The following is a 23,040-nucleotide window of genomic DNA, read 5'->3' on the forward strand; positions in this document are numbered from 1 at the left end:
TAATAATTAATATTACTGATAATTAATAATTAATATTACCAATCTTCTTTTCAAACTTAATGCAGTTTTATACCTTTTTCAGTGGACAGTCTTATATATACTACCAGCATAAGCAGGGTCTGACAACAGTGACACTTTTTTTTTTCTTTTTTTTTTTTCAAAACACTTTTAGAGTGGAAAGTACAGGAAAATGGAGACATTTCTTAAATTTCCAGCAAAGTTCTGCCAAAAGAAAACCCAAGAAATGTCCCACATAATTAATTTAAATCGAAGAAATAAATTCCATGGCCCATTTAATAAACTTCTTTTATTTAACAAACTTCTTTTTCTTTCCTTTGGTATACCAATTCATTTGTAGTCTTAGCTCTTTGCCAATAGATGTCTGATTTTTTTAATTTTTTTGCTGGTTATAAAGGTGCTACTTCTATATACTCTTTAATTGCAGGTTTGTAAAAATGTGAAATTAAAAACCCCTCATCCACATGAAAAACTAGGTACGTTTTTCTTTGTTGTTGTACACTTAACAGATGGATTTCAAAACACAAAATACCTGTATATAAAAAGGAAGATAGTGCACTTTAAGCTTATAACATTCCATTTTCAAATCCTCCGTCCAATAATCAGTAACACTGTTCTTCTGCAGCCTTCTCCTAAATACGCATGACCCTTGCATTGTAAAATAAACAAGACAGCAATATTTGACTCCTTGTCAAATATGCAGCAAGTGAAAGTCCAGTATGTTCTTGCCTTTTACCTATTTGAATATTGTCGTTCACAGTTGTTCAAAAATTGCTAATTTGTCAGTACATTTTGTAAGGCTAGATTTACAACAGCATTTTTGCAAAGGTGAGAATATACAGTATATACAGAAGACATTGACTCAGTCCTTGCAGTGGTGTCTATTATCTATGGGAAATATAACAGCAGTTATAGTTCTATGACTGATTAGTGGAAGATGAAGCTTCTGCTTCTGTTGGTTTCTGACCTTCCTTAGGTGTTTCTGGCTTCACCTCTTTACCGATCTCCCTACTTTTACTGCGATCTTTCCGATCTTTTCCTCTTTCACGATCTCGATCTCTGTCTCGATCGCGCTCTTTTTCCCTGCTTCGATCCCGGTCTCGGTCTCTGTCACGATCTCTGTCTCTGCTTCTTGATCGTTCTCTGTCACGTTGGTTTCTGTCTCTGTTTTTATCCCATTCTTTGTCTCTGTGTCTCTCCCAGTCCCTGTCTCTGTTGCAGTTTCTGCCACGGTCTGTTTCCCAAGGTCTGCCATGTTCTCGATGCCTTCGTCTTTCCTCAAAGGGTCTGCTTTGTCGATTCTCTGCTTGCTGAGGCTCTGGCTGATCTAAAACCTTGTCTTTACTTCCTCCTTCGTATCTCTCTCTCTGTCTCCCTTCAAATGTCTGGCCTCTAAATTCAAGATTTTTGCCTTCTCGGAAGTCAGATCCTGACCACTGTCCTTCTGACTCGGGCCCTTGCCCAGGAATACCAGAAAGAGGTGCAGACGGCCCAGCTTCCTCCCACATCTCCTTTCTGTGGCCTGGTGGATGACTGGGAAGGTCCAGGAGTGGTCTTGGGGTTGGCTTCATATTTTGTGGCGACTGTGGTCCATGCTGCGTAGAAAATAAGGAAGGAATGGGGCCCTTTTGACTTCCAAATCTTCCAGGGGCAGATCCTCTTTGTCCATCGTTATTTGGAGAAACATGCTCTTCTGAGAACTGTGGCGCTGGGCCTCTAAAATTAGGTCCATGAGGTCCTGCGTGTGCATTGAGCATCAGTGGTGCTGGAGGTCCTCCTTTCTGCCCAGACAAAGAAAACGGACCTCCAGCTCGGTTCTCCTCAAAGTGCTGTGGGAGAGGTCCACCCTCACCCTGAACTGGTGGAGATTCAGTTTGTTCTACAAATTGATGAGGCTGAGGGTTTCTTTGTTCTTCGTATTGCACCGCAGAAAGACCCCTGTCTGGTTCAAAGTGACCAGGTCCCTTTTCCTGAGAAGTAAACATTGGATTTGCCTCGTTTGACCAGGATACTTTGTGCATATCTTGCAAAGACTGACTGTCATTAGATGTGGAGAAATTAGGCTGAAAAGACGTACTTGGAGGTGTCGGAAGCAGCACTTTACGTAAAGGCCTGGATGTAGAAGGTTCTGCAGAAACTGCTTGACTCACATTTTCCAAAGTAACTTGAACAGTATTTTCAAATTTGCTATTAGGTGCCTCTTTTTGGAGCACTGCAGGAGGCTTTTCACTGGAAACCCAGTTATCACCACCGTAACTAAGCTGAGTAGCAGGAATTAAAGTTTTATCTTCCTTACCAAGTGAAGTCTGCAAAGTGTTTGGAAAACTCGCTTGAGGGTCACAGCTCTGGTTTAAAACTTGTGCTTGCTGATTGGAAGATGAAGGTAAATCTACTTTTTGCACAGCCTGTTGGTCCTGATGGAACAATTCAGTCTCTATTAGGGAAGATTTTGGTGGAGGTGACATTAAAGCATCAGACACCGAGAAGTGAGCCACTGAAACACCAACAGCTGCTCGTTGTTGTCTGAGGGCTTCTTCTTGCTCCTCAGTTTGTCGTTTCTGCTCTTCTATTTGTTTGTCTAATTCTTCTAACATTTTTTGCAGTTCCACCAAGGATGAAGACGCAGATAAATCTGGCACATACGAGGCAGGTGTTTCCACGGAAGTGTTTTTAGTGTCTGTATACATTTTGTTAGGTAAATCATCAACCGTAACTTTTGCTTCCTCCAAGATAGTTTTGTCTTCCAGATCATAGGCCTCATCCTTTAGTTCTGCTGTGTTACTGGGCTTCTCCACACTATACAGTTTTTTGCTTTCACCGGTCTGCATTTCAAAAGCTTTCTCTGGATCATATTCTTCTTTGGGATCGTATGGCCTGTCATCCTCCTCATCTTCTATAGCTTTGTCTTTTGACATCTGTCCAAACTGTTGTACAATGGGATCTAGCAAAGGAACAGCTGACACACCTCCATCCACAGCTGCTTTAGCTTCCTGATTTGAAGACTGGACAGTTTCAGTCTCCTTAGCAAGAGGTTCAAAAGTCTTCTTTTTACCAAAAAGTGTCTGGTGGATGTACTCAAGAGGTGTGGTAGTTTTTGAGGATGAAGAATGCATAGCAGTAGCACTTGTAGAAGCGGTAGCTGAAACTGGTGGTGGTACAGTACTTGTGGTTCCACTCTTAGTCGAGGACGGTATTTTTAATACTGAAGGTGTGACTGATGAGGTTTCTGGAACGGGAAGTGGGGGTGGAGGTGGAGGAGATCCAGGTAGTGTTGTACTTACAGCTGAGTCTCCCGAATACAGTGTGTATTTCGGAGTTTTCTTTTCTTGTGAAGAAGCTACTGGCCCCTTAGAGTACAGCGATGTTTCTGTTTCCTCTTGCACCTGAATTCGGCTGCGCTTTTTCTCTATTTTGTCTGTATCCATGGTAGTAGCAAGACGCTTCCCTTTCTGACAGATAACCAATCCAAGAATTAAATTTGGACGTGAAGACTCGAGACCTGAAAGGAAACACAAAGATTGCATATGTAAAAAAACTACTATTTTTTATCTGTGTTCTCAATAGGAACTTATCATTTTATATAATGGCAGCTATGAGTCATAACAGTAACAGTTCTTCTAAATTTCATGCAGTGACATTATCCCATAAGCCTATGTGTCTATATTTAATTACTATTTATATAAATTTGTATACAGTAACTAAAAATGTTTTAATTCTTTCCCTGATATTTTTTGAATATTGCAGTAACAGGTGAATCTTACTGAAAGATGTCCTTGTAAATGTCTCTGCTGTTCAAAAATTAAAGAAAGTTTTCCTATTTTTGTATTATTACTTTCTACTTATTATTGTCCACTTCCTCCCCCAATCAAATATTTCCTTTCTAAATGCTTTGCAAATACCTTATATACACAGAGATACTGATAAGTGAGAAAACCTGGACAAGCAATCTAACTTTCTGTAGGGCTACGTTGGAATTGAAGAACTAGAAATAAAGAGAAAAAAACTAATGCTATTAAAACAAACAAACAGACAAACAACAACAACAAACACTTCACTTTCTGTTACAAAGAAAGCACGAGGCATTGTTAAACTTAATAATTACATTTCTGTTCTAATCTGTGCTAAAATACCGGACTGACATTTACACCATTCCATCAAGGTGACTTTTAACACTGTTGTAGAATTGAGTTTGATGCCACAGACCCTTCCCTAAGTAAGAAATGTGAGCAGAATTACTCCATTGTGAAAGCTTCAGGCTTGAATCCCTGGAGAAGCACTTCCAGAAATGACCGGAAAGTTTCCCATAAAGAGGAAAAATGCAAACAGCTGAAGGTCCGTTTCACATTATTGTATTCCTTCCTTGTACATTCACATTTCCCACAGGCACTCGTGGAAGACAAATACAACCAGAATAAAGAGCAGGGAATAAATCCTTTAACATACAGTCAGTGGCAAATGTAGAAAAAACATATAAAGAGAGGATTTTAACTTCTGGATTTAGTGACTTGAGATCCTCATTTGGGAGCCATATTAATATTTGCATCCAGCAAGGAACCAATAATAGAGAAATGAAACTAACAGCAAAGAGATTTACTGTGGTTATACGATGAGGACTCTAAAACCTACACTGTCCCTTATATTCATGACCCTTAAGTAAGAGTTTAAAAGAGGTGTAATATATGAATTTATGTATATCTTTAGTCTCTTACTAAACAAAACCAACTGCTCACTAAGGAACAACTTATAAATAACTAATTATTGCCACTGAAAACTTCTTGATACCAGCAAAAACCCAAACTTCCCATAGTTGCAGATAAATTCTATTTGCCATTACCAGTCATAAGTATGAACCTTTGCTGAAACAACTGAATTCAAAGTTTTAAGGGGGCTCCTAAATTTACTATCTTATGAGAAAATTACATCAGCTGTTTTTATTTGTATAGCTGAAATTATATTCACGTACGCTAAGAAAGAATTAAATGAGGTAAGCCTATTTCTTAAGTTCAATGTGAGGTTTCCTCAGCAAGAGGATTATAACCAGCTAAATCAAGACGATGACTTCTTCAACACAGCTTCATTAAGCATAAAGATTTCATTAAGCAGTAACCTGCCTAAATTCTGAAATTCTGTGTTCTTCTGACTGTGACTGGTAATAGTGCAGCACGCCTGTTTTAGCCACATAATGGAGAGACCAGCAAAATCTGGTTACTCACTAGAAGGTCTTTGCAAAAAGACAGAAAAAATTGGGGCCAATGCAAAATCTACTTGAAGTTTCCTATCAGAAGCAGCTCTCATTTTAAGTATTTGGAAAAAAAATAACACTGAAATTTGATTGAATGCATTCTAGCTCCACAGCTGATTTCAGATTACTTCAAAGTTCAGTGTTTGAGTTTTACATAGTTCTGTGGTTGAGAGGATGTTGGCCATGCTGGTTTAAACTTCTATTTTTCATTTAGTAGCACATAGTATTTCCTACTTGTACATTTAAAATTCAGTGCCAAGCTTTTTCCTCCAGATCTAGTATTTCAGTATTTTGTGTTGCCAATTTTCACTTTCTTCCATGGTTAGAAATATATATATATATACACACGAATTATAAATGCATCAAGAAAATGACCTAGCTATACTAACCAAAACTAAGACTTGCTTATAATTTAGTTTGCTTATAATTCTATACAGATTGCCCTTGTGAGAGGGCAGGGACGGCAAGATGTACAACGAAAGGAGGCAGGACAGGAACTAAACAAGTAATTATCTTTGGTGAATCTAAGATTATTTGGAAAGGATCACAAATCCTTGATTCACCCAGTTAAAAACTCCTTTCAACCCACTGCCTAAAAGCAATCCTAGCAATTCTGATCACTATAGTTTACTACCCCAGATGAAGTTACATTAATACATAACATCAGGGCATAGCTCAAAAGACAGCTTACTTGGGAAGACTGTGTACACTCTGAAGAGACTCAATAGTTAGGTATGATTCACTCTGAGTGACTGCTTTACATTTTTTCTTTATCAGCATGTGAGTAACAACTCCACATTTGGTCAGCATCGACTCGTGCAGAGGATCTCTCAAATCTGTGTTCACCCTAAAACTCCTCGTAAGCATTCACTGTTCTTCTGTCGTTAACGTATTGGTTATCTGCCCTTCTGCAGAGACCTGTGATTTATCCAACTAGTCACAACATGCATCTCAAACACTGACTAATTGAAACGAGCAGGTTTCAAAAATCTATTGGACTGTGTATCTAAAATTAACAGCAAAAAGATAGAAAAACAGTTCTGAATCCCTGTAAGAGACAGAGATCATCGCTAATAAAATCAGAGTAAAACTTAAACACACGTTCAAGATAAATTCCAAAGCTAAATTAACAACGGTTATAACTGAATCTGTTTAGTTTGGTCAGAGAAGAAATCCATTAAAATTTTACATTTTGATACTGTAGTTTTCAACAGATGCCTAACCCAGTTTCTAAATTCATTCAATCCAAAGCGATCACACAGTAAGTGCTTCTTTTGGATGGAAATATACAGCCAGACCAGCACTTCAAAGCTCAGTCCCATTCCATTTCCATATCCGTAAATAGGTTTCAATATCCATAAATAGGTTAAGTGCCTAATTTTAGGTAATAACTAAATGAAAATGTTGGCTGCAGTCTCCAACTATTGCTCAATAACTCTTTCACAAGCAAGCATTTTAAGTGCTGCAAGCTATGTTAGTAGCTTTTGATGCTAAATTATTTATAAAATATTGTTAAATGCATTCTGCATTTGAAGACCACGATGGTGTTATCAAGTTACATCCTGTAATTAAATCTATTTAAACAAGATGTATTAAATATTACTATGGGATTAATATTTTTTTTTCCGTTAAATACGTTTTTTATTTTCATGAAATCAGTTTTGCAGTATTTATCTACGTAATGGCCACATATTGTCCCTACCATCCGCAGCTGCTAGGAAGTTAACTGTACCACTAAGGATACATCCCTAATTTCTGTACACTGATGGCAAAACTTAGGGAACAGACCTATGCCACACTTTTAACTGCAGAGACCAATACAAGCAAAGCTGTAATCATTATCAACACGCCGTTTAAATACTTGTCCCAGTTAATTGTGAAAGCATGATTGAAAACTATCAAGTTGGTGTATCTGGATTCAGTGATAGAGATCACTTCCACCGCTGTAACACTGCTGCACATTACGGTACATTTGCTGAATGGGAGTGGCTGACATCAAAAATATGTTGTTCTACTACTGCTGCTTTCCATACTGGTATGAGTACTCTAAATATCTTGAAGAGATTTCATGCCTTCATACTTAAAAACACTTCCAAGCTTAAACTAACGGAAGAGATACTGCGGCATGCCCTCTGCTGATACACTTTTTAAATTAAAATTCTTCTATATTAAATATGTATGGTACCCGATACATTGCCAACATTGCCAATAAATCCCTCCATAAGTGCGTCTTCCTAGTGCTAATAATGACTGATTATACCTTTTAATTTTTTTTCAAAGTGTTTTCAGATCTACAGATGAAAGTGCTAAATAGTGTTGTGTGTATGTGAAACGAGACAAACAAATTCACACACAGTAAACTACCAGAAAAAAAAAAAAAACACAATGCTGAACATCCCACCAACAGATAATATCTGGTAATAAATATCTGAGGTGGTTGAAGTGAATAAATGTGAATATCCTTCCATGTTCCTCTATATCACCCATGACAAAGTTTTGTAGATCTTCTAGGCACTACAGCAGGTCAGAGGTCCTCAGTTGTGTTCCAAATCCAGTCCATCAGAAAACAGGATTCATAACAGATTCATAATCCGTATGCACCTGATGGAGCTGGTTGATACAGCTGGAATATCTTCCAGCTAGGACTTCTGGAGTGATGGGATTATTGTCCTCCCCCTCCTCCCGCCCCCAGTCATATTTATCAAAGTATCTTACACTGTCATGTTTTTTGAGTACTTGCTAAACTCTATTTGAAGGTACACACATTTAAGGAGACAATGACCACTTTCCCAAAAATATCTTTATTGGGTATAAACAACAGTAAATTCCATCAGATGTCAGTAACAAGTATGTATTACAAGTCTTTTACGCTGCGGTATTAATACATGCCTGCAAGTGTTTATACCTATGTTTCTTCTGGGCAATTACCTCCAGTTTTGAAAGAACTTTTCCTATTTACATTTTGTAAAAACCAGCCTGACATTCCTCATTTCTATACTAATACTAACAAGTCTGTCTACTTTTGCCAGGCCTCCACTTTAAAAGCTTCATTTGAAATGAAATCTACAACAGAAATATAAAAGATAATGTACAAGGACAGCCTATGTTTGCTCAAGAATGCAAGGAGGGGAAGATCATTTAAATGCTTCCCTGGAGCAGGTTAAGACAGGCTCAGAGCGTATGAGAAAAATCTTGTCCAAGAACACAAAGCAAGCGCCCTTTGCAATTTCATGCAGGAAAGAAGAGTATTTTCCTAGCATTACATTACTTGTTGGTGGTGTTTTTTTGTTACTGTTTTTTAAGTCGTATGCCATTAACATGTGAAAACCTGGCCAGGCAGAACACACCTCTGTTTATGAATATAAGCCCTGAGAATGCTTCATTGAGTTTAGTCCTAAACTTGTATTTGGGTAGCAGAGGACAGTCAGCTTGTCAGAAAGGTCAGCTCCTTACATGTTTTAATGTGTAATTATTTTGCGCTGTTTAGTATTTTGCAAACCATCCTTACAACAATGCAGTATTGCCTTCATTGTAACGTGTAGCTCTTAAGCTCCTCAACCTGTTACTCTATATGAAAAAAGGTACTTATTTGGAAACTAAGCATATGCACCGCCTCCATCCTCAGATGAAGGTGACTTCAAATTTTGTAATATAAAGGTGTTTCACATCTGAATTCATTCTCATTTCTTCTGTTTCCATGTTCAGTGCACAAAGATGGAGCAAATTCAAGCCATACATTACTGCTGATAACTCTAACTAAAAATAGAAGAGCGTAATATATACCAACCTATACCACCTACTGTCTGCCACCTACGCAAAAGGAATTTGCCTGCTCCCAGGCAAACCAATGTTCTGAAGTCAGTGATTTGTCTGGAACTTGATCCAGGTAGCACAGAATATTTCAGACCCCGTGTACATGCATATTGCATGCACAGCGTAATACATACCATGAGATAACAACAATGTAGTGAAACCATAAACGTTACCTTTGTCTTCAGAGATTTCTTGACTGCTCCGTGGGATAAGAGTCTCCTATGTGATTTAGGGGACAGCACATGGCTTGTAGGGACCTAAAACTTGGTGGATTTATGGGTTGTTGAAAGTAGGGTCGGTTGAATGTTCTCATAATGTTTGCTTGTTTGTCTCAATATAGTGGCTGTTCTATGTACTCCATTTTATGGGTAAACAAATCCTCCTAACAGCAGAGATTTATCTTGTTGGAAAGGCTATGTGAGTTTCAGACCATGGCACCTTGAGATGATTGACTTTGCAATTTTTTCCTATATGCACACTTTTAAAATCTTTTTATAAAATTATATATTTTTTAATTATGCTTACATTAAACATTCAAAACCAATTGGTCTCTGATTTACTCGTTTTGTAATTTTGCCTAGCAGTTAACCTCCCCTAAATTTTGTGCTTACCTGGTCCCTTAAAGGGCAAGAGGTTGGAAGGAATTGGGTCCTTAGAACTCAGTGGGATCAGGTAGAGATTCTTGACATGTCTGTTGTTATTAGTTACAACACCAAAACAACGACGACTGCTAAAATAGGAGTAGAGAGAGATATAGGCAACTTCTTCTTCTTCTGTGGCAGGATGGAAACGAATCAAACGAATCAAAAACAATTCCTGAAATACAAAATCAAAGTGGAAAAATTCAACCTGTAACACATCAGCAAATAAAATCGTTTTCCACTTTCATCCAATATAGGATGAAAGTCTGGAGCAGCTTTAAACCAAGATTTAAGAAAATACTGTCATTCAATTGGTAATATTAAACCAGAATCAATTTTGTCATTTTCAGAAAGACCAACTATTTACGTATCTCACATCAAGCTACACCTCTTTAGGTTCAGAATATTCAAATAATTAGGAAAGAAATGGAAAATTCTTAGATTATATTTGCATACCGTGCTTCATTTTTACTAAATCCATCAGGGTTTTAGTAGTAAAATTTATTACATACACTTACTAATAATTTCCTAGTCTTTTAAAATTGAATTTCTATCTTCAGTAACTGAATAAATAGATTGTTTATATTCAATCATTAAAAAACAATAGGTTGTATGAATGTTTAACTACTACACAGGGGAAAGACGATTGGCAGCTCAACAGGCAAACCTGTTTCTTCAATAAATCAAAAATTTCAATGGAATAAGTGGTAGCAGTAGTTTTCCAGGTGTGATCGACATCAATATAAATTAGTAACAAGGAAATTCTATCAAAAGCCGCTGTGTATTTCTTCCTGGTTTTCCAAAGGATTTTAAGTAAATACCTTACAAAGTGAAGATTTGAGTTTGCCAACATAATCCCAGACTGCCTTCGGTGAGATCTTCCCACCAATATGAATCGTGTCTGGTAAATCCTAAACAAGAAGCATTACATGGTCGTATAAGAAAAGGAAAGAGAGGCTACAGTTTTGAACCAGCACAGATTGCCCCATCCCAGTAGCTTAGGCGATAATACAGTACTATGTTTTACTAAACTTGCACATATACATTCCTAATTTCAGACAGGCTGTTTCCAAAATGCAAGGAGTTCATTATGGCATATTACTGGAAGGCTGGCAGTACACACAAAACAGAAAAAGCACTGCCTGACGAAGATAGCAGTGGAAGGTCAAATACTTTTGTATGCCTATCAGCCGATTCTATTTGTTAGCTTTGCTTTTACAGGGAACCTGTTATATGTAGTATAGCTTTTATCTACGCTTTCAATTTATCTGAAATTTTTGCACCCATATGAATTCTAGTTAGCTTCCTGTCATGATGACAGTGAAACCTGTTCTAGCAAAAACAACAAGAGAGCCACCAACCCTCCTAAGAAAAGACCTAAACTACACGCCTGAAACCCTCAATCACAACAAATACACTTCTTCAGAGAAGTTAAGAAACTGCTCAGTTGTTTCATCACAAGCTGTCATACTACCTCATTAGTTGAATGTACACCCTCCCAAAATATAAAAGCAGTTGCATCAAAGTTAATCAAAGCATGATATTTTTAATAAATGGCCAAACTTTTCTAATAGATCACATCAGTGATCCATCCATCTGTTTGTGAGCAGAACAAGGCATCTCTTTCAAAACACATGCTGATGATGCTTCTCGTCAAAAACTGATCTTGAAATCAAGCTATTATTCTATGTTAGATACTAACATATATGTAAACATATTAACAGACATGAGAATTCTTCACAAATACGTGAGGAATTTTTTTTAAAAGGCTTTCTCTCCTCCCCCCTGCCTCAGGCTACTGTTCCTATTACTACAGGAGATTACTAAAGGGATGCAATTTTTTTTTTTTGTTACACGTCCAATATAACAACATACACAGTGACCCCAGCCTTTCTAACAACAGGAACTGCAATACATTCTAAACGCATAAACGTGTCAGTGCTAACCTCACTAAGATAATCAAAGCACCCGGAGACAGGATATGCTTTAGCGATAAATTTGGCCACGCTCTGCAGATTAATAAATCCTTTCCAAATGGTGTTGAGGCGAGAGAGGAAGAGAGAAGTGTCGCTGCCTTGAGGTGAGCGTGGCTCAGCAACACTGCAAAACAAATCCAAAAGAGAAACGTTATAGAGCACAGTAAGAATGCTTCCTTCTTCTTCTTTTCTTCCCTCCTCTTATTGATCAATTACTTTATTTTAAAAAAGCAAGTAACAGAAGCCTTAGTAAATGCTTTGTTAATGTTTTCCACTTTCATCCAATATAGGATGAAAGTCTGGAGCAGCTTTAAACCAACCCTCACAAACACTTAATATATTTGAATGCACATGCAGATTTAAAGTCAAATATCTTATAAGTTTTATTTATCTGTTAAAACACATTGAAGAATTTTTACTGTCAATATATCACGATGCTCAGAAAATTTTACCAACTAGAGAAGTTAAACAAGGAGATGACAAATTAAAAATTTAAAGTTCAGGTAATCGCATTTAAAGTTGAACATGCCTTTTGATTATTGGCAGGGGAGGGTAAGAAGCAAAGGGGGACAAACACACTGAACATAGCGAGACCAGAGATTCAGTGGCTTAGCTTACTATTAAATATACACACCTGATATTGGGTGACTGATGAACAGCTAAGTATCTTGGATCTGGTGAGGACGATGGCTTTGTTAATATTGATTTGGGGACAGTCATAACTGGTTTTGACATTTCCTGCTTTGTCTCCCCTGTTAAAACTTCACCAGATGCAGTACCAGAACGCAGGGCTGTCGTCGTACTACCAGAGGAGCCGCTCATTGGTGTTCTAGGCTCTCGGCCAGAAACTGTTACAGTTGTGACAACTGCACCAGTGCAAGAGGCAGGAAAAGTCGAAGGTTCTTCAGATGAAGTATCTGTGTTGCCATGGCCTTGGGTTGTAGGAATGTAAGTTCTTTCTAAGCTTGACTGGGAAACTGCTTCTGCTGCAGGTGCAACTTCGGTTTCCTCTGTGTTTTCAGAGGCGGCCTCTTTAGCAGCTGCTGCTGCTGGTGCAGAACTTTCATATTTTTGCTGAACTTCTGGTTTAGATTTTGACACTGCTTTTTTAGCAGAAGCCATTAATTTTATCTTCTTCGGTGGTAATTCATCTTCAGATGCTGAAATCTGACCTACAAAATTAATTTTAAAGTGTTTTTGATTACTGTTTAACAATGAAAAGGTCTGAAGAGAAAAACAAGTAAGCAAGCAATGCTCTTAATAATTCTTTTACTTCAAAGTCAACACTGTAGATACCTGTACAGATTTTGCAGTTCAGGTCAAAAAGATGGGCTCGATGTTCATTTCTTGCATCCTTCAACATACTGCTAAAAACGTCTAGAGAAGGAGCACTATTTACATTTTGTACAGTTTGGGTTGACTTCTGCTGCTCCTGGAAATGAACAAACACAGAAAACATTCTGGTTGATTGCTAAATTCAATCATAAAAAAATACTTTTGAAACCGTTAATTCCAGTTCTTTAAAAAGATATTAAGGGCTGTGCAGAACTACTGCTCTGAGCAGCACTTACAAAAAGATGGAATTTTGAACTATTCTTCCCCTTTTATCATTTGTTTAAGAATATCATGTCAAACAGAGTTCTCAAATAGTATTTGTCCTCATTTCATTTCATGTAATTCTGAAGTAGATACTATCACATTAACTGCTTCCTGAGAATACAGAATTGTAATACTGATCACATTTTTGGGGGGGAAAACAATTGGCTAAGATTTTGCTGTAAACTGAGGCAAAGGTCTGAAAAACACGCATCATCTGATATTTTAGAAGCACATGCGATATATGCCCGATATTAGGTTGTTGCATTCCTTCAAACCAAAAGGAAAATGCTCATAGCACACCTACTAGGTGATATTCTTACAGTTCATTGAAACAACCTGCATTTCTGATACAAAATTTGAGGCCCTAGTTAGCATTTATCTCCCTTGGCACCTCCATGCTAAAGCAATAGCTAATACTTACATCAGAATCAGACACCGGGGGAGAATCTTCCATATTTACATCAGGCACTTGTTCCCGTTTTACAGCTGCTTTCTTGATCTCGTGTGATTTGTTTCTTGACTCTAACATCTGAGAGAAACAAAAACACTTTAGTAACAAGTCTGCATACTGATTTTATAATTTTATTTTGTATTTTCTTATCAGTTGGCTAGTGGAAGAGAAAAAGCTTACGTTATTCATATTTCATTAGGAAGAAAACAATATATTAATTATGGGTGGTAAGGGCTGGTGAAGTTACTGTTAGTTCATATCTAAGGACACACTGGAGAATTGTATTGCTTACCGCTTTGGCTGGTTTCTCCTTCCATACAAACAGTTCTTTAGATAAAAGTTCTTCGGGTTTCATTCTCACTAGTTTTGACAGTGAGATTTCTCCACGAAGAACACGATGAAGAAGTCCCTAAAAAAAACAAACAAAAAACACACTTTGTTGCCATGCTGAATAACTTAAGCAACTAACATGATTTGCAGTGCTGGACTGTCAAAACCCTTTCAGGTTTCTTAATTCCCTATTAAAAATGCCAGTTAATCCTAAGAAAACTTAGCACGGTGCAGCAACCAGAAACTAATGATGAAATCATCATGAAGTATGAATTTTCCACATTTCCATAAAATATACTATCAATTCTACTGAACAGGAATTTCGAGAGGTGAACTGCCACTCCTGTTTCATATCTATAGTAGAATTTTTTTTAAAGAAATTACGTTGTCTAGTCACTATTCCCATCTGCACCAGCTTCTTTTTCCTTTAAAAGATAAATTATCATGTACACAAGTGGTCTCCCATACAAACCACAGAACGTCACAGAAGAAAAACATTTATTTTTTTTCTAAGAATGCCATTCAATAAACAAATATTTCGCTACAAAGGCCAATCTTAATAAATACACGCGATCCAACTGGACTTCCATTCCAACTGGATTATTTAATATTTGAATGGCTTTAAAACAATTTTTTAGAGCATAACTCATAAGTCTCTCTCTTGAAACTACATATTGATGTATTATTTAAAAAACAGAATATATTTCAGTACGTTTACTGTTTAAGTAAATTCCAAACCTGATTTTTTGGGTCCTCGAGATCGAACATGATGCTACGGTATTTACTCTTGTATCGGTTGTCCGTAACTTGAAACAAATTAAACACCTCCTTTTCAATATTGAGTGCTACTTTCCCTACTTCACTCTCTGTCATGACCAGATCATCACTATCATTGACTCTGTTAAAAACAAGAAAGGGTATGCGCATTTACGTTAGGCACAAATTCTTCAGGCAGCATTCATAAAAACTAAATTTTCAGAGGAAGGAGTTAACCCCGCTTTTATTCACTCAGTGAGGACTTCCTTAAAACACATTTCAAAGCCAAAGTCTATCTCAGGACCTCAAAATGTCAACAATGGCAACCTTTTGCTACTGTCTACAGAAGACCACGGAAGACAGCCTTAACGAACTGAAGCCAGGTCAGTCCTTACAAATCCTCCTACTCATGACACTGCAATTAGTTTTTTGTTGTTGTTTTTTGTCATGAGCTACTGAGGGAGCTAAAACACTTCAGTTTTAATCTTAGACCCTCCACTGTGAACAGCATTTCTATTTCAGAGACACTACCAGAGCACAGTGGCCTAAGTCTTGACAGCTGACAAGAGCTTTAATATTTGTGGGACAATGTTTCAGCTTTTTTTTTTTTTTAAGAAAAAAAAAAAAAGTAATACAGTTGCTAACTTTGGGAGAAGAAGGAACCTCTGCCTCAGCAAGCCCTTCCAACCTTTCACTGTGATATTCCCTACACTATGCTTCGTACAACCCCTACATCTCCAAACACCACCATTGCCAGATATCAGCTTCAGGTCACCTGCATTATAAACATCTCTATGCTGTGATTTAATTCTTCAACTGTAATTGTCTCTCACTACAAATGGGATAGTGACGTTTTTTTAAAGGCTTTTTCACATGCCCAATTATTTGGCATCAGATTTTTTATTTTTAATAAAGCTCTAATGCTAAAAATACTTGTAGTAATTTCTAGCACAAATTAAATCCCTTAGTAGCACTTAGCAAGAAAGAAACAAAACTCTGCAGGCTAACGCTTTACTTCTAGTTGTAGTTTCCTATATAAAATAAGTGCTTTGAATTCCCACCCACCTCTTCCATAACATTTCTTTTAGGGACTGACGAATATATTGTCGAATCTGCGAGTTGGGCTGCGACTGGATAGGGCTAGCTTGTGTTTTTGCTTGACTACTTCCAGATGCAGTAGAAACGGAAGACGGCGAAGGCCTTTTGAGTCCTCCAGCCAAACTGGATGCAGCTAGTTTTTTGGAAACTGGCGAGTCATGAGAAGAAGCTGCTTGTTTTGAAGGAACGCCGCCTGTTGAGGGCGATGGTTTCTTGGGAATTTCACCTTTGAAACTCCCAGCAGGTTTAAGCGTCTGCTTCATTAGTGATGTGCTAGACATGGAAGGGGACTTCTTTGGAGGAAAATTTTTAGTGAGGGAAGATGCATGTTTCTCCACCATAGATGCTGAAGCAATAGCTTTCTTTGATGCCCCTATAAACTCTGTCGCTTTATCTTTGTTTCTCTTCTCTTCCTTTTGAGCTGTTAAAACAAAGAAGAAAATGCAGTATTAAATGCTTAACATTATAACTTCCTGTTTATGAAGACCAGCTGTCAACCTATAAGGAAGTCTGTGAAATACCTCTGGAGAACTACCAAGTATATAATTTAAGCCATTCATTTTTAAAGCCTTTTTAAAAAATGTGTAAAAGTTGACTTTTTTAAGAAGAAGTTTGCCTTTGATCCTGCAGAGAGCACTTCTCAGAGACTGTCGGAAGAGTTTAAAAGAGTTGCATTTTGGTTGTAAAGGTTGAAAATCTCAGTCACAAGCTATGCAAGAAAATTAAAAAAAAAAAAAAAGACACCACCTTCAAAGATTCCTGAGTTGGACTTCATGATTAAGCTTCAAAACAAACAAACAAACAAACAAACAAACATTTTCACAAAGTCTTTAAAAAAAAAAAAAAAAAAAGCAACACAACCCATATCTCACATTTAAGCAGAAATCCTCGCTCCAAACTTTCTACTTTAAGGAGCAAGCAAAGAGAGTCAAGTTAAACAACAAATCAATTGCTTAAAATTTTAAATATACGTTCAAGCCATTTGGTTGCTAGTATGAGTATCACACTCTCGCTATAAACTATCAGATCTTCTCATTTACTTTCCAGTTAAACTCTAGATTTAATACTATAATATTTAATAATTAAATATTAAAACCATTGCTCAAACTGCGGCTATTTAATTCCCACCAACTATTCCATTCACAATATCCAAAACTGCCATTTAATGTTTTTTCTAACATCAATATATTGACAATACACATAATGCACAAGAAAATTTACAAATTACAAGCGAAGACTCCATATACTGAAGTTATAATTGCACAGGACTTTAAAAACAAGCATTTCTGTAGGTTGCATTTCACCTGTCCACATTTTGGCACTGACGGGAACAGTTCAGCAAAACGTAATAAGCCAAAACACACTCTCCATCCAGCAAACGTCATGTGCTCCACTTCAGTTTGCCAGAAGTATCGTTTACAGGACATCAGAGTTACCGTGACACATTCGTTGTGGCAGCACAACGGTTCCGAGGGAAACCAAGAAACAACTCCTGAGATGAAGTTGTTCTGATTAGAAAAGCTAAAGTTACTTCCCCAAAAGTCTTTTTTCTCCTCATAAATCTGCATTTGACTACTGACCAGTTTGTGATTTCTTAATTTTTTAATTATTATCTGATGGTTTTAGCTAGCAAGGTTTTGTAATCAGAATTAGTCCCACAGCCCCATCTGCAGAGAGCTATGTGCTTCCCGGGAAGGATGCAGAAATTCAACTTTGGTTAATTTCACCACAAACCAAATGGACCCTTTTGGTCTTCCATACCTGCTACAGTGAGAGCAGACATTATCAGGAAGGGTCTAACAACCGATTTTTCTCAGACTTGAGGGGGACAAAGGTAGGGAGCACCCTTCTGAAGCCCAGTTCGCCCAGTTCAAGAAATCCTATAACAGCATACTGTTTGAATAGAAATACACCTCAGAAAGGGGAAGATTTGGATTACCTAAGAAACAATGTCACTACTCATTTCTGAGTGAAACAGCCTTCCCACCTTTGCCGGTCGTTAAATTCTGTTAGACGCTGAGCATTTGTAGTAGGCACCTCCAGCAGAACGCAAGCTTGTAACGAGCTGCACTACACTGCCTCTTACTGCCAGCATGTTTCACCACCAATACACAAGCTGGTGGTTAAGATGAACCATAAAACCGATGCTGTACCTGAATTTTCATAAGGCTAGGCAGAGAAGCAGGTGCTAAACATTGCCTGGAATACAAAGTGAAGAGGAGGATGCAGAAGCACTAGCTATGTGGATCCACTGTGAGTGGATGCCTTGCTAAAGCTTTCTGAGGGAAAATTATCTGAAGTGTAAGATGAAACACACTACATTACATCATTCCAAAGAGCGTGAAGATCTTACTAGAGATTAAACTTCTTGTTCACCCACTGTTCCCGTACTTTTCCCTAGGGACTGGTCTCAAGTACTGACAAACTGAACACAAACCCGGGGGATGTTGAGCTGGACTCACACGGACTTCTCTTCTGTTTCTAGTATCTCCCAAAGCCTACCCCACTAACCTTACACTATCCGTCAGGAGGCATTGAGCTATCCCAGGAAGGAGAACAGGGATCAGAAACTATCAGTGACAGTTTCAGTTTGGTCTAATGAGGCACCTGGAACTTAATACACTGAGGTAAAAAGCTGAACTACTTTGAATGAACAGTCTTGAAAAGCTAGAAGATGAATATCCAAAATATGTGTACAATAAGGTTGTGAGAATTTCTCTACTTCTGGTTCCTGGTTTATCTTCTGCCCAGACTTGTCTCTTCAGGCCGGTGGGACAGCGCACCTCTGTCTCACTACGGAGCGGCAGGACAGCACAGCTCAGGGTTCAAAATGACCACAGTACAATTCGGTCCTCGGTGCTATGATTTTAGTTCTTTTGGGTTGCAGCAGAAGTACAAAACATGAAATACTAAGCTTACATTCCGTACTTACAGTTTTATCATCTGTTCAAATTAGTTAACAAGCACGCTGATAGAACTAAGAACAGCAGTTAAGATATTGTGTGTATAAAAAATATATCCGTGCCCCAAACCTTCCTGTGTTCCAACGGCTATATCATGCTAAAACTATATACATGTAAAATAAATAAATAAATGGCACTAGCACAAAGGTAGATTGAAGTTCCCAGGGTTGATAGGCAGCAGCATCAGTATGGGTTCAAGAAGAAAGATGCACAAGCATCCTTTATTCTGCCAGTTCACGTCATGGCTATTTTGAAATGTTTCTACAGTAGAGCACAGAACTCAATGCTTCTTTAGCCAACAGAAAATGAGCAGATATTTCAGCCTCATGGAAGTCTAACAGTCTCACAAACTAAAATACTACTTTATAATTACAACTGTCTACCTAACTACTTGCTGGCAGGGATTCTGCATGTAGCAAAAGATACCTACACTACATAGGCTATTCGGTGTTTCAGAACACCTGTGAAGTACTTTCTCAAATCTGCAGGACACCTCACTACATTTGAAGGATAGTGAAGTGGTGTGTGTGTTTTGACAAAGTATTGAAGGTACTTACATCCTACTGTAGTGGGTTTACATGGCAAGGTTTTGGTAGCAGGGGGTCATAGGGGTGGTTTCTGTGAGAAAGATCTAGAAGCCGCCCCATTTTTGGGAAGGGCCCCATTGTTTTCCAGAGCTGAGCCAATAAGCGATGTTGTTTTGCGCCTCTGTGAGAGCATATTTAAGACAGGGAAAAAACGCTGCGCCACACAGCAGCCGGGAGAGTCAAGGGAGTGAGAAACAGCCTTGCAGGTGCCAAGGTCAGTGTAGAAGGAGGGGGAGAGGTGCTCCAGGCGCCGGAGCAGAAGTCCCCTGCGGCCTGTGGTGAGGACCATGGTGAAGCAGGATGTCCCCCTGCAGCCCATGGAGTACCACGGTGGAGCAGGGTTCCACGCTGCAGCCCGTGGAGGAGACCACGGTGGAGCAGGTGGCCCTGCACCGACGGAGGCTGACGCCTGTGGAAGACCCCTGCTGGAGCAGATTCCGGGCCGGACCTGTAGCCCGTGGAGAGGAGCCCACGCAGGAGCAGGTGACCTGGCAGGAGCTGCTGCCCGTGGGGGAGCCAGGTTGGAGCAGTTTTCTCCTGAGGGATGGACCCCATGGTATGGACCCATATCTGGAGCAGTTCTGGAAGAGCTGCTGCCTGTGGGAAGCCCACGCCGGATCAGTTCATCAAGGACTGCATCCCGTGGGAGGGACCCCACAGCACAGGGGACGAGAGTGACCGAGAAGGAGCGGCAGAGAAGAAGTGCTGTAGACTGACCATAACCCCCATTCCCCCATTTCCCCTGCGCCGCTCGGGGGGAGGAGGTGGAAGAGGGTGGAGGGGGGGGAAGGTGCTTTTGGTTTCTTTCCTTTGTTTCTCACTTCTCTCACTTATTAGTAATGAGCAATAAATCTTACTATCTATCTTCTTATGCTGAATCTGTTCTGCCCGTTACAATAATCATTGCGGGATTTTCTTGACCTTATCTCAACCCTAGAGCCCTTTTCACATATCTTCTCCCCAGTCCTCTTTGAGGAGGGGGAGTGAGAGAGCGGCTGTGGTGGAGCTCGGCTGCCCACTCGAGCGGAACCATGACACCTACATATGTTAACAACCTCATCTTAAAAAAAAAAATAAAACACCCTCATATCCCATTTTGACTATGACAAAATGGATAGGCCCTGACAGATTTTTTTGGTTTACTGACAGGATTAGTGTTCTGCCAGACAATCCAGCTGCACCAACTCACGCTGTCCTTGCACAGCTCTTGTATCCAATGCACAGGAGGGCAGGAGCACACAGCCGAGCGCGGGGAAGGAGCAGGACTGCCTCTTCTGGCAGCAGCTCCCCAGTCCATTGCCTCAGCTGCAAGGCGAGCATGCCCCCCAGCCAGCACCATCTTCTGATGGGCGCTGTTTCTGGTGCGCGTTTGGAAAAGTTACCAGAAGTGAGTACTCTTTTCAGAGAGCAGTATGCCAACACAGGAGGGTCCCCGCCGCCCCTTCAGCCCACCCTAGCGCTGAGGGGACCGAAGGCTCCCCCCGGGCAGCTCCAACCCCGCAAGGCCCACCGAGGAGCCGCCGCCAACAGCCCCCCTCCCGGCGCCTGCGCCCTGAGGGCGGCTTCGCCAACCGCCATGAGCGGCGGCTCGGCCCCTCGCCGTCCTGCCGGGCACCATCGGGCTCCGAGCCCCGCAGGGACGGGTGCTGAGCCCTCCTTGCTGGTCCCGGCTTCGAGGGCTTTGCGTTTTGTTTCAGTTTAGGCTGTGGAGAAAGCGGCGGGGTGGGCGCGGAGAGCGCGGTCCGTGAGGGAACGGCGAGGGGAAGGAAGGGGAGCGCTGAGGGGAGGAAGGGCTGCAAAGGTTTTAAGTTTATTGTTTGGTGTTTTGTTTTTTTTTTTGCTTTTTTTCCGCGTTAAGCCTCCCCATTCGATGCGAATGGTGCAGGAATGCATCGCCTAACACGAGTCGGAGAACCTCAAAGCCTTCGCTGAGGGAACCGCAGCCGCAGAGCAGGCAGCAGAGCTCAGCTGCTGAGCACAACGAGGCTCGCTCATTTCGGCGGCTGTGTGGCCTCAGCCGCTCCCGGTGCCTAAAAATAAAGCCAAAATAAAAATAAATTAAAAAAAAAAAAAAAAAAAAAAAAAGCCGTATGGGAGCTCAGCGGCCCCGGCCGGGGCTACGCACACGGTCCCGGGGCTGCGTCAGCTGCCCACCCGCGCACCAGCCATCAGGAGGGGAAATCGTGGGAGGAAAAAAAGCCACGATGTTTTGAACTTAACACGTGTGTTTTGTTTCTTTGTCGCAGGGTGCTCTCTCCTCCCTTTCTGCCTTCCCCCCCCCCCCCGAGGAGCACGTCTCCGCTGCACTGGAGGCAGGAGCCTGCTACACGCAGGTACGGTGGAGGTAAACGCCTTGGGAATGCACCTGTGTGTAAAAACTTACACGGTCGGTGTGTAAACCGACTCAAAAGCCCCTTTCCAGTCTTCTGGAGTTGTCAAGTGGTATTACCGCATCATGCCATGAAAATGAGCGAGGTGCATTTACGGTTCCTTAACGGTGAACAGATTCTCCAAACTAATCTGAGATAAAAGAGCATTTCCTATAAGGAAAAATAAAACTTTCACCTATCTATTTCACAACAATGAAAGGTTCGGGAATCTAGTATTTCCACAGCTCAACGCCAAAATAGATTACTTAATTATTCATTTCTCCAGATCTTTTTGGTGTAAAATCTGAAAGTAACTCAAACAACAAAATCTTGAGAATAAATTAGGGCATGTGTTAGAACTGAGAGAAAAAATCACAAGAACAGACTTTCACATGTTTTTCAGAACACCTACAAGTAAGTATCAGTTGGGTGTGGTGGCATCCTGTCAAATACCTTTTGTTAAACAGATGGAAATGAAACTTGTGTGCCATCAGCCTCTTGTGGTGGCATGTTGAGAAGCAGCAAAGCTAGTTAGAAAATAATACACATGTACAGATTTAAGAAATGGACAACGTTTCACTGTAGATGTTTATTCTACTTATAGTAACAAAAACCTGTGAAGTCCCATATTTTAATGTACAGTGATATATTTTGTCATATAAAATACAATTTACAGAAATTTCTATCAAGTAAACCTAAACAAACACACTTGCTTTTTGCATACTTTTACGTATATCTTTAAATTAAAAACATCTCATTAAGAAAAATCTTACACCATAGTAGATGTTTGCATTTAATACCGCCTCTTTGCATTTTAACATTTTGTCTACGGGTTCAGAATACAGACCAATATTACTAATAATTAATATTACTAAATAATTATTAATTGATAATTATTTAAATTACTAAATAGTTAATAATTAATATTACTGATAATTAATAATTAATATTAGCAATCTTCTTTTCAAACTTAATGCAGTTTTATACCTTTTTCAGTGGACAGTCTTATATATACTACCAGCATAAGCATAAGCAGGGTCTGACAACAGTGACACTTTTTTTTTTTCTTTTTTTTTTTCAAAACACTTTTAGAGTGGAAAGTACAGGAAAATGGAGACATTTCTTAAATTTCCAGCAAAGTTCTGCCAAAAGAAAACCCAAGAAATGTCCCACATAATTAATTTAAATCGAAGAAAT

The 23,040-nt window shown here is 39.5% G+C and overlaps 1 protein-coding gene across 1 annotated transcript; it reads right to left on the reverse strand.

The window, feature by feature from the left end:
* Positions 1-935: 935 nt before the first annotated feature.
* Positions 936-17,707, reverse strand: LOC137858043 (death-inducer obliterator 1-like). Its single transcript, XM_068685434.1, has 11 exons — positions 17,686-17,707; positions 15,892-16,345; positions 14,809-14,968; positions 14,033-14,149; positions 13,711-13,818; positions 12,987-13,122; positions 12,325-12,862; positions 11,661-11,814; positions 10,536-10,625; positions 9,685-9,889; positions 936-3,517 (listed from the first exon to the last, which is right to left on the reverse strand). The coding sequence occupies exons 1-11, from the start codon at positions 17,705-17,707 to the stop codon at positions 936-938; spliced, it is 4,566 nt and encodes a 1,521-aa protein (XP_068541535.1).
* Positions 17,708-23,040: the final 5,333 nt, after the last annotated feature.

The sequence above is a fragment of the Anas acuta genome, chromosome 5 (genome assembly GCF_963932015.1).
Source record: "Anas acuta chromosome 5, bAnaAcu1.1, whole genome shotgun sequence".
Taxonomy (NCBI): Eukaryota; Metazoa; Chordata; class Aves; order Anseriformes; family Anatidae; genus Anas; species Anas acuta.

Bases quoted from the DNA above. Each gene is read 5' to 3' on its own strand.
- LOC137858043 (XM_068685434.1), bottom strand. From the start codon at position 17,707: ATGTCTGCTCTCACTGTAGCAG. The intron at 13,123-13,710 runs GTAAGTATTAGC...GTTCATTTCCAG, and splicing joins CCCCGGTGTCTGATTCTGAT to GAGCAGCAGAAGTCAACCCA. The intron at 10,626-11,660 runs GTTAGCACTGAC...CTTCTTGTTTAG, and splicing joins GCTTTGATTATCTTAGTGAG to GATTTACCAGACACGATTCA.